This window comes from Gopherus evgoodei, chromosome 7, assembly GCF_007399415.2.
Source record: "Gopherus evgoodei ecotype Sinaloan lineage chromosome 7, rGopEvg1_v1.p, whole genome shotgun sequence".
In the NCBI taxonomy this organism is placed as follows: Eukaryota; Metazoa; Chordata; order Testudines; family Testudinidae; genus Gopherus; species Gopherus evgoodei.
This window is the reverse complement of record NC_044328.1, coordinates 105453071-105466261: the sequence shown is the minus strand read 5'-3', so window position 1 is coordinate 105466261 and position 13191 is coordinate 105453071. Positions and strand designations below refer to the sequence as shown.

The following is a 13191-nucleotide window of genomic DNA, read 5'->3' as shown; positions in this document are numbered from 1 at the left end:
CCTGAACCAGTAGACTGTTTTCCTGTATGAAACACTGCTTATGCTGTGAAACATTTTATAGGATTAGAATGCTGAGTTTTTTTTAGGGCAACTCCTAAAAGGCACTTTGTCTTATCGATTTAAGTGAAGCTGATTGTTAGCACACAAGCCCATAAACAAACACACAGGCATTATTTAAAATCAAGGCCTCTAAGGCCTGACACCCGATAGCATAACAGCTGCAGTCCTCTCTGGATTTCTTCTTAAACTGGCATAAAACTACATATTTTGGGGTTTGATATACTTGCTTTCTAAGGAAGAAAGTGCTAACACTGTATCAACTGGTGGAAGATGTGTATATCACTTAAAAATGTCACTGAGGCCCAGTAAAAGCAAATTATTGAAAAGTAAAACACTATCAAAGCAGAAAAAATCATGACCTGTAGTTTAGGGAGCAAGTAACACATGGAATCTCTGCATAAACTACAATATTTTCACAGTGTTTCACATAAAAGCACTGCTGAGGACTTTACAACTTTTTCTTGTACAGCCTAGAATTATTAATTATTTAGGTTATAATATACCAGATTATTTATACAACGCCAGATGCATGTGTGACATTTCATAGACAAAAACTGCTCATTCTCTTCTGCAACGATCTTTTGAATAAACTAGACTAGCCCTCTGGTTCTGTCTGATCTATGCATTGTAATCTGCATTTAGTTCACATTATAGATCAAGTTTACTAATAGTGTGTAACCTTATCTTACACTGATCACTCTTTCCTTTTCCGTCCAGTGTTACAGGTGCTTCTTTTTTAAATGAGTGAATGGCTGTCACTATATCCTAGTAGTCCTAATAGTCCCTAGTTGAGTACACCTCTACACCAATATAACGCCACCCGATATAACATGAATTCAGATATAATGCGGTAAAGCAGCACTCAGGGGGAGCGGGGCTGTGCGCTCCGGTGGATCAAAACAAGTTCAATATAACATGGTTTCCCCTATAACGCGGTAAGATTTTTTGGCTCCTGAGGACAGCGTTATATTGGGTTAGAGGTGTACTAGTAATTAACAACTCCAAATTTCTATTGCTGGATGTACATATGGTCCCTTAGCACAATGCTAAATTTCTCAGGCTAACACTATGACCACACCCTCTCCATTTATTTTTTTTACTATTTATTTAAGCCCCATAGATGTACACAGAACTCTGAAGTGGGTAATATGTGCTGAGAAAATAAGAGTAACTCCCACAAAGAGCTTATGTTCTGAAGGCACAAATACCTGTTATCAAGCTTTGGAGAAAATAATTACAAAATTTTCATGTATCCCTGTAACTGTCCTTGAAAACACAGTTTCTCTAATAAAGTTTCAGAGTAGCAGCTGTGTTAGTCTGTATGGGCAAAAAGAACAAGAGTACTTGTGGCACCTTAGAGACTAACAAATTTATTTCAGCTTGAGCTTTCGTGAGCTACAGCTCACGTCTTCAGATGCACAGAATGGAACACACAGACAGGAGATATTTATACATACAGAGAACATGAAAAGATGGAAGTATGCATAATGGGTCATCTTAATGATCACTTCAAAAGTTGTTTTCCCCTGCTGACGACAGCTCATCTCAATTGATTAGACTCTTCCTGTTGGTATGCATACTTCCACCTTTTCATGTTCTCTGTATGTATAAATATCTCCTGTCTGTGTGTTCCATTCTGTGCATCTGAAGAAGTGAGCTGTAGCTCAGAAAGCTCATGCTCTAATAAAGTTATCTCCTTATTGCATTCCTCCTCCGTGTCTGAAGCTGCTCTTAAGCGTTCTTTTCCCCCTCCCCCAACTTCCTACTCACAGCTTCCTTTTCCTTGTCTCCTTTGTCAGACAGATCCCATACTCCTCTTGTAACAAGACGGTCCTTGCCACTTCCTCTCTCTCTCTTTAGGCAATTTTCACTACAAAGATCAAACGGAACCACTTGGCTGACTATACACTGAATCGTACCGTATAACAAATCAGGCAAAGGTAGTTTTCCACTTCCCTAGTCTGCTACAATGGGCGGGAGGAATTCTCTGCGTCAACAATGGATGCAGAGCGTAATTGAAAAGAAAACAAAACTACTCCCTGCCAAATGGGAAAAAGCAACAAGGTGGACTAATAAAAACTGAAAAATATCACATGCTGTAAAGTTATGTTGTGATACTTTTTAACCCCGCTCGTTCTCCTAGACTGGAATTAGTGCCCTTACACACCACATAGCATAAATTCATTTGACCTAATCCATAGGAAATTAATAAAACCAGGAGTTTATTTCGGGCAATAAAACTCGTTAATCATTATGATCGCTTGCCATAAATCTCTGCATTTGATGGTTAATACTATACTGTCTGGAGGACACAACAAAGAGATACTCATTAAATTGCAAGTTATCCTGCAAGGAACAAGCTGGCATAATGTCAAATTAAAATTCATATTTGTGTTGTTTAACGTTGATGAGCATGCCAGCGGTGAGTAAAGGTGTAGGAGAGAAGGTGAGTAATGTTCTGCTGAAAATAGCATAATTTTCTCTAAGTGTTTTCCACTGGTAGCTAACTGTGTGAATATAAATAATTTGCTCCTTTCCACTGATTCAGCTGAATATTTCTCCTCCATCCTCTCCCACATCCTGGGCTAGTGGGCGGGTTTTAGTTTAGTAATGAGCTGTGTTGCGTTACTTTTGACTGACATTGGGAGCTTGTCTTTTTCCTGCTTTAGTCAGAGATCAAGAGTTGCACAGGTTATGCTGTGCTATCAGAAGGCTAGTGCAGGGTCTTTCAATTACTGACCTGCTGGGCGCCGTGGAGGGGAGACTCAGCTTTGTTTGAATTTTGCACTCAGATAGAATCAGCTGTGACATCCGAAACTGCTGCTCCTGCAGCCACAATGGTGGCCAAGGATTACCCTTTTTACTTCGCGGTCAAGAGGGCAAACTGCTCCTTGGAAGTACAGACGGTGACCAGCCCAGCTAAAGAGACGGAGGTGCAGTCTGCTACTATGTTTTCTGTCTTTTTTTTTTCCTGCAGTTTTTATTATCCGAACAGTCTGCATATGTTTGGGTTAAACTAGATCACTCTTTGAATATAAATTGCCAAGTATAGCTGTTTATCTGATTTGTCTTGTGCATCCTGCACTGCTCTCTAGAATGTCCGTTTTCAGTCTGGAGTGAGGCAAACCCTCTTTATTATCAGCGGTCTTTTGTATAATAAGATTAATCTCTGCAACTAACAGTTGAGAAATTTCCTTTCCTGATAGATGGCTTGTATATTCCAATGCCTAATGTCCCTTATTTTTACTTGCTAACCTTGGAATTGTAGCTGATTAGGTCTGGGGAGGAAATCAGGATAAGTGCATCTTTAATAGATTCCTGATTATAAGTAAATTGGAAAACTTAATCTGTTAACTAGGTTTAATATTAACTGTGTCTAATCTGACTCTCTAATCAATGAAAAATGAATGCTTCTAAAATTAGGGTTATTTTTTAATGTGGGATTAAGGAAAATATTGACTCAATAGCTTATTGTTTGCTAAGTGTTGCAAAAGGTGTGAATTTAACACAGATAGTGTTCATTTAATACTCCAATATTTGCTACTCCAGAGTAATGTTTAGTCTTGTTTGTATGCCTATTTGGCAAAGAGAACAGTGACTCTAAGGATTAAGTCCAGCTGGAGGAAGGGGGAGAAAAACTTGTCCTTGGGACTCTTATCACTTAAAATAGGTATTTTCATTAGGCTTGTTTGCATAGTAATTTGAAGGTAGATTGCTAAATTGTACATGGTTAGTATGAATGTATCCAAGATGATTGCTTCCAATAGTCAGTTTTACTCAACCAGACTGAAAGAAGTCCAGCCATGTCACCTTGTTTAAACAGTTTGTGTAGGCTGAGAGCCAATAAGAACATACTTTTCTTTTATTGTACTTGTCAGCATACTTTTTATATGTGTGAGTATTTGACATTATTATAGTTGAGATATTTAGGGGCCTTTTAGAAAATAGCAAATATTATTCTATTATGTGTATATTATGAGCAAATTAACCAAGTCAGGAAACTCTAAGTACAGGAAACCCTTGCTTGTTTATGTAGTGCTGTTTTAATTATTTGTGAACAATGAAATCTCATAATCCCCATTGTCACCCATATTGCAAAATGTTTTGTGTTAATTCAGAGCTCGTTTACTAACTAATACTAAATAAATGTATCTTTATTTTTTATTTTTATTATGGGACTGTGCAGTTTTGTATAAAGAAGCAAAATTGTCAAATTAAATATACGTTTAAAATAAAAGTTGGAACCTGTTTTTTTAACAGGTGGTATATAATCTTTACCATAGGCAAAACTATCAAATTTCAAAGAGAGTAAAATTTCAACTACTGTATATTCAAATAAAAACCTAGAGCATAGGGAAATATCTTTCAATAGATGTGACTGATTATGAAATGCAATAGCTTTAATCTTGATCTGGTCAATTGTCCTAGATTTATATTCTTCTATTTAACTTTTTTTAATATAAACAAGAAAATGCTCCTTATACTGCCAGTCTGAAAAATGTTGTTTGCTTCAACTCCAACAGACTTGCAGCATTGTGGGGGAAAAAAATAAAGCAGCATTTGTTGAACACCCTTTTGTTGGTCCTGTTATATGATATTGAGCAAATCTGTCCCCTCTGCTCCCCCAATCATAAGGATGGGTTTAAAAAACACCACCACCTGCACACACTTTGGGGGAAGCATTTACAGGAATAGACATATGCAGCCCATTCCTTTAAAGTTTTTCAACATAGCTCTGTGGTTAAGCTGTCTCTCATGCATTTACAGTGAATCTAACCAAGGCTATTGGGCGCCTTCTACCATTATTTTGTTTTATTGCTTTAGCAAAGCAGCTAAGCTATTGCTTGGTGTTAGTTGCTGACATGAAGCTTGTTTGTCACCCTACACTTGCATAAACTTTGCCTTCTGAACTAAAATGTGTGAAGGTAGAATAAGTTTTTTTTTGATGGAGGTGTTTTTAAAGTCAGAATTCACATGTTCGTGTAAACATTTCCCACATCCAAATAACATTATTTTAACACTTTTTGTGAACATGTAAAATACCAATAAGTGCTGTACGGCTCCATGTGTGCATGTATACGATTTTGTGTATGTGTAAAATAAGTGTGTATTTTAGTGCAGTGAATATATTTCAAGTCTGTATGTAATATTTTACCTGTCACTCTAATTAGTCAAAAATGTACTTACTATATGAATTGAAGTGTAAAAGATGTATATAAAATGCTTTTACTCTCTCTGCTGTCTGCTCTAAAGATACTATCTCAAACTCATTTACAAACCCCTCCCTCAAGTGTTTAAAATTGTCTACTGTTCGGATAAAGCTATTTCTTCTTTTCATAGGTAATCATTAAGATGGTGAAACTTGTTCTTTGTGATACATAGCTTTTTACTTTGGAGTTACAGTATACAGAGAAAATAGCTGCTCAGTTTTGGCATTTTCCAGAATAAACGTAGTTTTTCTTTTGTCGTGTTAGGTTAAGTAACTTGTCCACTATCATGCAGCAAGTCAGTGGTAAACAGAAGATGTAGGTGAAAAATAACAATGTGAGGATTCTGAGGACAGTTTGGAAATGTCCCTCAAGTGGAGTTGCTATTAAATCTTTTGTAAAGCAAACAAAATGTAGTATGACTAAGGAGTGGAATGGAGAATAATATAGAAAAATTATATACATTAATGGCAAAAAAAAACAACCCCACTTAGACTGACTAGACTAGAACACTACTTCATCTACAGGAAAAAAATAGATTCAGAGATTGGCAACAAGAGCAACTAGAGAAATGGAAGAGTTTCTGCATATAGAAAGACTGAAAAGATTGTGTCTTTAATTTTAGAGAGGAGATATACAAAATGAGTAGTGTAGACAAGTTAGGTCAGGCACTTCTCTCAACACTTTCTCATAATACAAGAACAAAGGGACAGTCAATGGAGTTGAAAAGCAGCTAGTTGAAAAAGTGTTTCCTTTGATTGTCTTTCAACACAATGCACAATTTACTTATGGAACTCACTGCTACAAGATATCACTAAGGCCAAGAGCTAAGCAGGATTTTTAAAAAGGTCAACATTTATATGGATAATAGGATCATCATCTATAATCACAGCAAGGAGTAGGAGCGTGAGAATGAGTTTTGGAAGGAATATCAACTGACACTTCTCAGGGAATAAACCAACCTTTATTAAATAGGAATTAGGAGGAAACTTTGCTGTTAGCAGGTTATACTGTAACTGGCAACTGCAGGGTTTCTTGTGCTTTTCTCTTAATCATCAGTACTATTGACTCTGAGATGTGATACTGGAGTAAATGGACCACTAGTCTGATCTGACATAACTACTATCCAACATTCTTTCTGTGTTTGGTCTGCTCCCACACAAGTTACGGAGTCTTCCTGTTCTCTGGCACAGACCAGCAAGATAACCATGAACAAAATTAAAATATTGTTATACCCCCAGCTGGCTTTTCCATTCTTCTTCCTTTTCTCTAGTTTGCTACCTGCTCTTCAAGAAAATAAATAGAGCAATCTTTAAACCCTTTCCCTGTCCTATCTGTAGAGCTGGAGTCCCATAGGGGAACAGAGAAAGAGGAGAGCATGCCAAGGAAGTAGTACTTTTCCTTCGTATGCCTTCTATCCTGGTCCCATGGGCACAACAGTCTCTCCTGGTTATAGATGTGGAAGGGAACATGAGGGAAATAACTAGACAAAAAAGGAGGGGGATAACAGGGTAACAAAACCAGTCAAAACCTCAATCTCTTTCCAGCTATGAGTAAAACTAAGAACTTTAAACTACGTAACAGAATAAGGGCTAAGGATCCAAGAACAATTTAATGAATTCTAATATACTTTCATAATGCTGTAATACTATGTTATACAGGCCTTGGGTGGCAGGCCAGTCCTCACCCACAGACAACCTGCCAACCTGAAACACATTCTCACCAGTAACTGCATACTGCACCATAGTAACTCTAGCTCGGGAACCAATCCATGCAACAAACCTCGATGCCAACTCTGCCCACACAGGACCTAACCAGATCAGCCACACCATCACCGGTTCATTCACCTGCACGTCCACCAATGTAATATACACGATCATATGCCAGCAATGCCCCTCTGCTATGTACATCGCCCAAACTGGACAGTCTCTATGGAAAAGGATAAATGGACACAAATCAGATATTAGGAATGGCAATATACAAGAACCTGTAGGAGAACACTTCAACCTCCCTGGCCGCACTATAGCAGACCTTAAGGTGGCCATCCTGCAGCAAAAAAACTTCAGGACCAGACTTCAAAGAGAAACTGCTGAGCTTCAGTTCATCTGCAAATTTGACACCATCGGCTCAGGATTAAACAAAGACTGTGAATGGCTTGCCAACTACAGAACCAGTTTCTCCTCCCTTGCTTTTCACACCTCAACTGCTAGAACAGGGCCTCATCCTCCCTGACTGAACTAACCTCATTATCTCTAGCTTGCTTGCATATATATACCTGCCCCTGGAAATTTCCACTACATGCATCTGACGAAGTGGCTATTCACCCACGAAAGCTCGTGCTCCAAAACGTCTGTTAGTCTATAAGGTGCCACAGGATTCTTTGCTGCTTTTACAGATCCAGACTAACACGGCTACCCCTCTGATACTATGTTATATGAATGTACACACATCAATGGAATGATCATTATGGGAGCTAAGGAAGACTAACTGGAAAGTATGGATGTCACTGCTCTTTCTCTCCATATTCTGGAGGTTGATCTTAAGCACAAGTAAGACAAGGGGCTGCATGGAGACCATATACTTCAGAGCTCATAGTAGGCTCAATGACTAATATCACAGTTCCTGAGATTCTGATGCTACTGTGGGACCCGCTCAAACAAACAAACCAACACCTATTGGCCCCGTGTCTTAGTCTCCACCTTTCTGAAATAGATCCTGGTCAAAGAGAAAATACTTCCACTCTTCTGGTAGTTTAGAACTTGCGTAAGTAGAAAACCAAAGCTTTGCTTGCTTCTTGCAAATATGAATGCTATCTCTGCTGTGGATAAAGACATCATTCCCACTTTTATATCCAGACTATGGTACAATAGGCTTTATTTTCTATGTTTATGCAGTTAGTCTCATTTTAGGATGCCATTGTGGATGCATGGCATCTCTGAAAGCAAAATACTTTCGAGTGAGATGGTATTAGGTGTCCACTTTATGTCAAGGCTTGCCCTTTGGTATCATGTCATTAATGAATGCTGCTGAATGTAAATCCTATTCACAGAATAGAGAAGAGAGTATCTCATATCTGTATGTTAATTTCACTGAGACTGTGCCAGCTGAAATTGATCTTGCATGATCGCTGATTAGGATATGAACAATATTTTGGGGCACAATAGGTGGTAAAAGTGCTTCTCGAGGCACTATCTTTGTATGTAAATCACATCTTAACTTGATTTTCATATACTGAAAACCAAAAGCAGGGTTGTAATAAACAGAATTTAAAAGAAATCTAAATGATACCAGTAAGCTATTTATATTTTTCAGTTATAGAATATTAAGTTATGTCTGACTTTCTGAGAAGGAGGAAGAGAGGATAAGATTTGGGGCAAAGCTTTCTTGTCAGAAATTAATTTTACTGCTGCTGTTTCTTTCAAGCCAGGTTGACATTAGATTCAAGTGACAACCAATAACTTAAGGGCTGTAATTGTTGGCAGAATACATTAAGAGACTTAAACTGTAAGGATTCATAAGAAAAATCAGCACAAATCAAATGTTGGGTTTTTCTTTCCTATTTAGAAACAGGGAAACAATACTGTGTTGTTACAAAATTTGGAGACTGTTGACAAAGTGCTCCATCAGCTACCCAATCAGCATTTGCTTCTTTGTGACTAGTACTTGGCACTGGCCATATAGAGTGGTGTAGTTCAACCGCAGAATCTTTAAAAGTCATTTTATTTTATGAATAAATAGTGCAAAAGGGTCAAGAACAAGAATATATGTTCCTGGTTATTTTCCATGTAGTATAGTACACTGGCAGATCAGTTCAGTACAAGCTGAACTTTGTTAATCCATCTATTTGATAAACAGGCAAGTAATGTATTACAAGAGTCTGGTCTGGAAAAGATAAAAGACTGAACAATGTTTTTGGATCCCAACAAGGATAAACATGGTGCAGTGGTTTTTCAAATGATAACATAAAATCTTAATAATGTGGTGAGCAATGTGTTCAAAGGACAGCTCAGAATCAAAGACCAGCTTTCCCTTCATGGAAATCATTAACTGAGTGTATTTTTATCAGGAATTGAGGCATAGAGCCAAAAGGAACTAACTCTGTTTTAGCTAAACATAGTTGAAGACAACTAAATCAGCCATGCCATTGTCTGCATTTTGTCAATATGGAATTAACCTACTTAGGATCTGTGGTCTTAAATAATAAACAAATCTGTATGTTCTTCACATAGATGAGAAATCCAATATCATGCCTGTAAATGATTGAGCCCAGAGGCAGATGTTAAACTAAGTGTGCCCAATGGCAAGCACCACCAATTACCCTTGTAAAAAAGAGAGTAATTTGCCCAAAGAAGCATAATCTGCCTGTCAGAGAATAATATAATGCTATGGCAGGTGATGGCTGATGATGAGGTTTTTATTAACAGCAGTGCCTGAACAATATAGTTGTTCAGTATGAACAGTGTTATTTGAGGACATGTCTACATGGCAGTTTATCAAGAGTTTTGCAAGTAGATCTACACAAGGACTTTGAGAGTGCAGATAGCACATCCCAACAACTATAAAAGTTTGTTTTCAAAATACTTATGTAAATCTTTATTTCCTCCCCCATTTTTACCCTAGTGTCTTCATGGATAGCCATTTGTAAAGCCACCAAAAAACAATATTAGATGTCCCCTCTGCATGCCTAATTTAATATAGCAATGTGTTACCAAATTGAATAATAGAAATATAGGCTTGGAAGGGAATTCAGGAGGTTATATCATGCATCCCCAGCAGAGGCTGGTGCTGAATAATGGAGCACTAAGAACTTTAGTTGTTAGAATTACTAACCAGATATTGGGACTATATCCTAGCAGCAGGACTGATCTGTAAGAAATAATGTAATTGGCATAGCTGCATGATAGGATTTCTGTATGCGTTTGGTTTAATCTTATAAAAGAACATAACTTATACTAGTAATTTCCAAATCACTGGTGTGACTTTTTTCTGTGAGGATAGATTGGCGGGACCTTTGCAATTCCTGAGCACAATCAGGACCTCCATGAGTGGCAAGTCGAGTGTGTATGGGCTCTTGAGGCGCATGACCTGCTGAGTATTTCCACAACCAGAGCTACTAGGTGGAGGCTGTCCCTGCCTGGGGAATCTGCAGACCCAGGTTTTAGACTTGCTGCTCCTTATGTCACACCATATTTTCCCCATTGGTGACCCTATCGTATTTCCAGGCAAGTCTTTTTTTTTTTTTTAGTTGCTTTTGTGGAAAGCTTCTATTAGGTCAGGGGCGTGTAAGTGGTTTGTCGGTTCCCAGGACTGTTCTCTGGGACACTGAGGTTCTCAGTTCCCAAGTCCAACAAGCTGGGCTTGGAGGAAGGTCTCAGTGCTGCCTCTATACATAAAAACTTCAGTCTGGCCTCCTGGTCCTCTTTCATGCAGATCTGGAAGCTGTCCTCAACGTGAGCCTCTGCCAAGCACTTCAGGCAGCTACTATGGAGGTTGCTCAGGGGCATAGCCTTGTTGCAGGAGGCACAGGGCTTGAAACCTGGTGACCGAGGCATGCCTCCACATGGGGTAATAGCCAAAACTCTGTTAACTAACAGATGTACAAAAACTACGCTAAAATGACTATTTACAACTAACTAAACTATATACAATTATAGGAAAGTTAAGATCACTGAGAAAACTTGCCGAAGCAAAGAGAACAGTTCCAGCAACTGTCGTGGGCGTTAAGATGGAACTGTGGGGGTGCAGGGTCAGCTGGGACCTTTACACCGGTGCTATGAGCATGTGGCACTAGAGGAAACTTGAGCCGCCCTGATGGGTACCACTGAGGGGAAAAATTTCTGGCAACTGTGCTCAGGATATGCACATGCCTACAGTGGCATGCACATGTGCAGTCACTCAAAGAAGAACATAATTTACCTGCTTGATCATGGGGTCTTCATGGACCTGGACCTGTGTAGGTGTCAGAGAGTGGTTGCATTCAGCTTGGAAATGTGTTCTCTCTTCAGAAGCCCTTCACAGAAATGTGGCAAATGCAGTGTATTTTGAGTGACCTGTGCAAGTAGAGTTTAATGGGGACAGTACTAATTAGCTGGCAAATTTGAAACTGTATGAGATATTGGTGATCTAGTTTATGGGATGATCTTCTGGTGTGGAGCTACATGTAGCTCTTCAGAAGTTGTTAATATGCAGCTCCTTGTATAGGCACTGACTCTGGAAAGTTGGCACCTGTAGCTCCAGCCCTTATGTGCCAGGGAGTGCTCACTGCTCAACTCCTGGCTCTGCCACAGACTCTGCCCCCGCCCCTGGGCCTGCTACAGCCTGGCTCCTCCCCCTCCAAGCCTTCTGCATGCCACGAAACAGCCTATTGAGAAGAGTGGGGAGGGAGGGAGGGTCACTGATCAACAGAGCTGTCGGTGGGCAGGGGATGCTGGAAGTGGGGCGTGGGGAGCTGATGAGGGCTGCTGACATAGTACTGTGGCTCTTTGGCAATGTACGTTGGTAAATTCTGGCTCCTTCTTAGGCTCAGGTTGGCCACTCCAGTTCTGGCCTGTCTTGAATTCCAGCCCCTTCTGTCTCTTGCAGTCCACATGTTGTTTGTAGGCCTCCTTTGCCTCCGCTAGGTGTTCCTTGAGTTCTTTCTGGACGTGGTGGATTTGCTGGACCTGATCACAGGCCAATGGGTTTTGGGATCTGACTAGTAAAGTGTAAAAGGGTAAAAAGCAATGGCATGCTAACTTCAAAATGAATCAGAGTTGTTTTTTATTTAGCACCATGGGCCTTTGTGTTGCATCAACTTTCTTGACTCAACAGTTAAAACATATGAGATATGCCTGAAAATTACTAACAGTGTTCTAAAGAGAACAAAGGAAGATCCTTTGTCTTGGGGTCGTGGTGAGGAAGTCCGTAAGTATTGAAATAAGCCTCAGGCTTTTTGCACAGATTGTGCTCAAATTATGTAAGAGACTTTCTGTAAAATGGTTCTTTTGAACATGCTTTTTAACCTTTTCCCACCACTTTTCTTTTGAAGACTTGAAATTCAGCAATTTAATTTTTAAAAGAACAATCCTTAAAATATGAGGATCCTTTTCATCATTGATTCCTAGCTTAATCTGCAGCTCTTCTCTTCTTTCAACAAATGGTAAAAATTAAAAATTTGTTGTTGTGACAAGGAGCTGGGCGAAGGGTTGCAGATCGAGCCTTCTGTCATGCCCGCTCCTCGTTAAGGGAACAAATTAGAGCAGGCTGGAGGTAACCTGACCCTAATTGGGGAGGCAGAGACAGCTACTACTTACAGTAATTAGTCTGGAGCTGCATAAAAGCCTCTGGGGAAGGAAGCCAGGGGAAAGCAGGAGAAAAGGAAAAAGGCAGGGAATGGAAGTAGGGAGGTAGCTCTCCCCGCCTCCTGCCTGCAGATGGTGAAGGGTTACTTGTATGTGGTGAAAAGGTGGTGGGAACAAGCCAGAGAATAAAGTGCACCAGTGGTAACAAATCCCAGGACCTCAGAGTGACTTTGTGAGCCTAGCAGGGGCAGAAGCTAAGGGGGCCCTGCCACACTCTGCTGCAGTTGTCCATAAAAATAACTTTTTATTGTTTATTATGAAACCTTCAGCTTGCTTGGGACTGTACATTTACATACAGTGAGGACTTGATGTATTAAATAAAGCAAATTAAATGCTAGGGGCACTATTCTACACTCCTGGCAGACAAAACTCCCACTAAAGTCCTTTGAGTAGACTCAGGGCTTGTCTACATCACAAAGTTGCAGCGCTGGTGAGGGGGTTACAGCGCTGCAACTTAGGAGGTGTACACATCTGCAGGGCATCACCAGCGCTGCAACTCCCTGTTTGCAGCGCTGGCCGTACTCCCGTTTTGTCTCGGGTGTAGAGGATCCAGCGCTGGTGATCCAGCGCTGGTAATCAAGTGT

The 13191-nt window shown here is 39.8% G+C and overlaps 1 protein-coding gene across 3 annotated transcripts in view; it reads left to right on the top strand.

The window, feature by feature from the left end:
- Positions 1-13191, top strand: part of ARHGEF3 (Rho guanine nucleotide exchange factor 3) — a 261653-nt gene that overhangs the window by 199902 nt on the left and 48560 nt on the right. The window contains exon 1 of one of the 3 annotated variants that reach the window (XM_030568682.1): positions 2686-2993. The exons of the other annotated variants lie outside the window; for them this stretch is intronic. Coding sequence (XP_030424542.1) covers positions 2898-2993 — 96 coding nt within the window. The 5' untranslated portion in view covers positions 2686-2897. Of the gene's footprint in view, positions 1-2685; positions 2994-13191 lie in introns of those variants that run through there. 3 annotated transcript variants of the gene reach the window in all.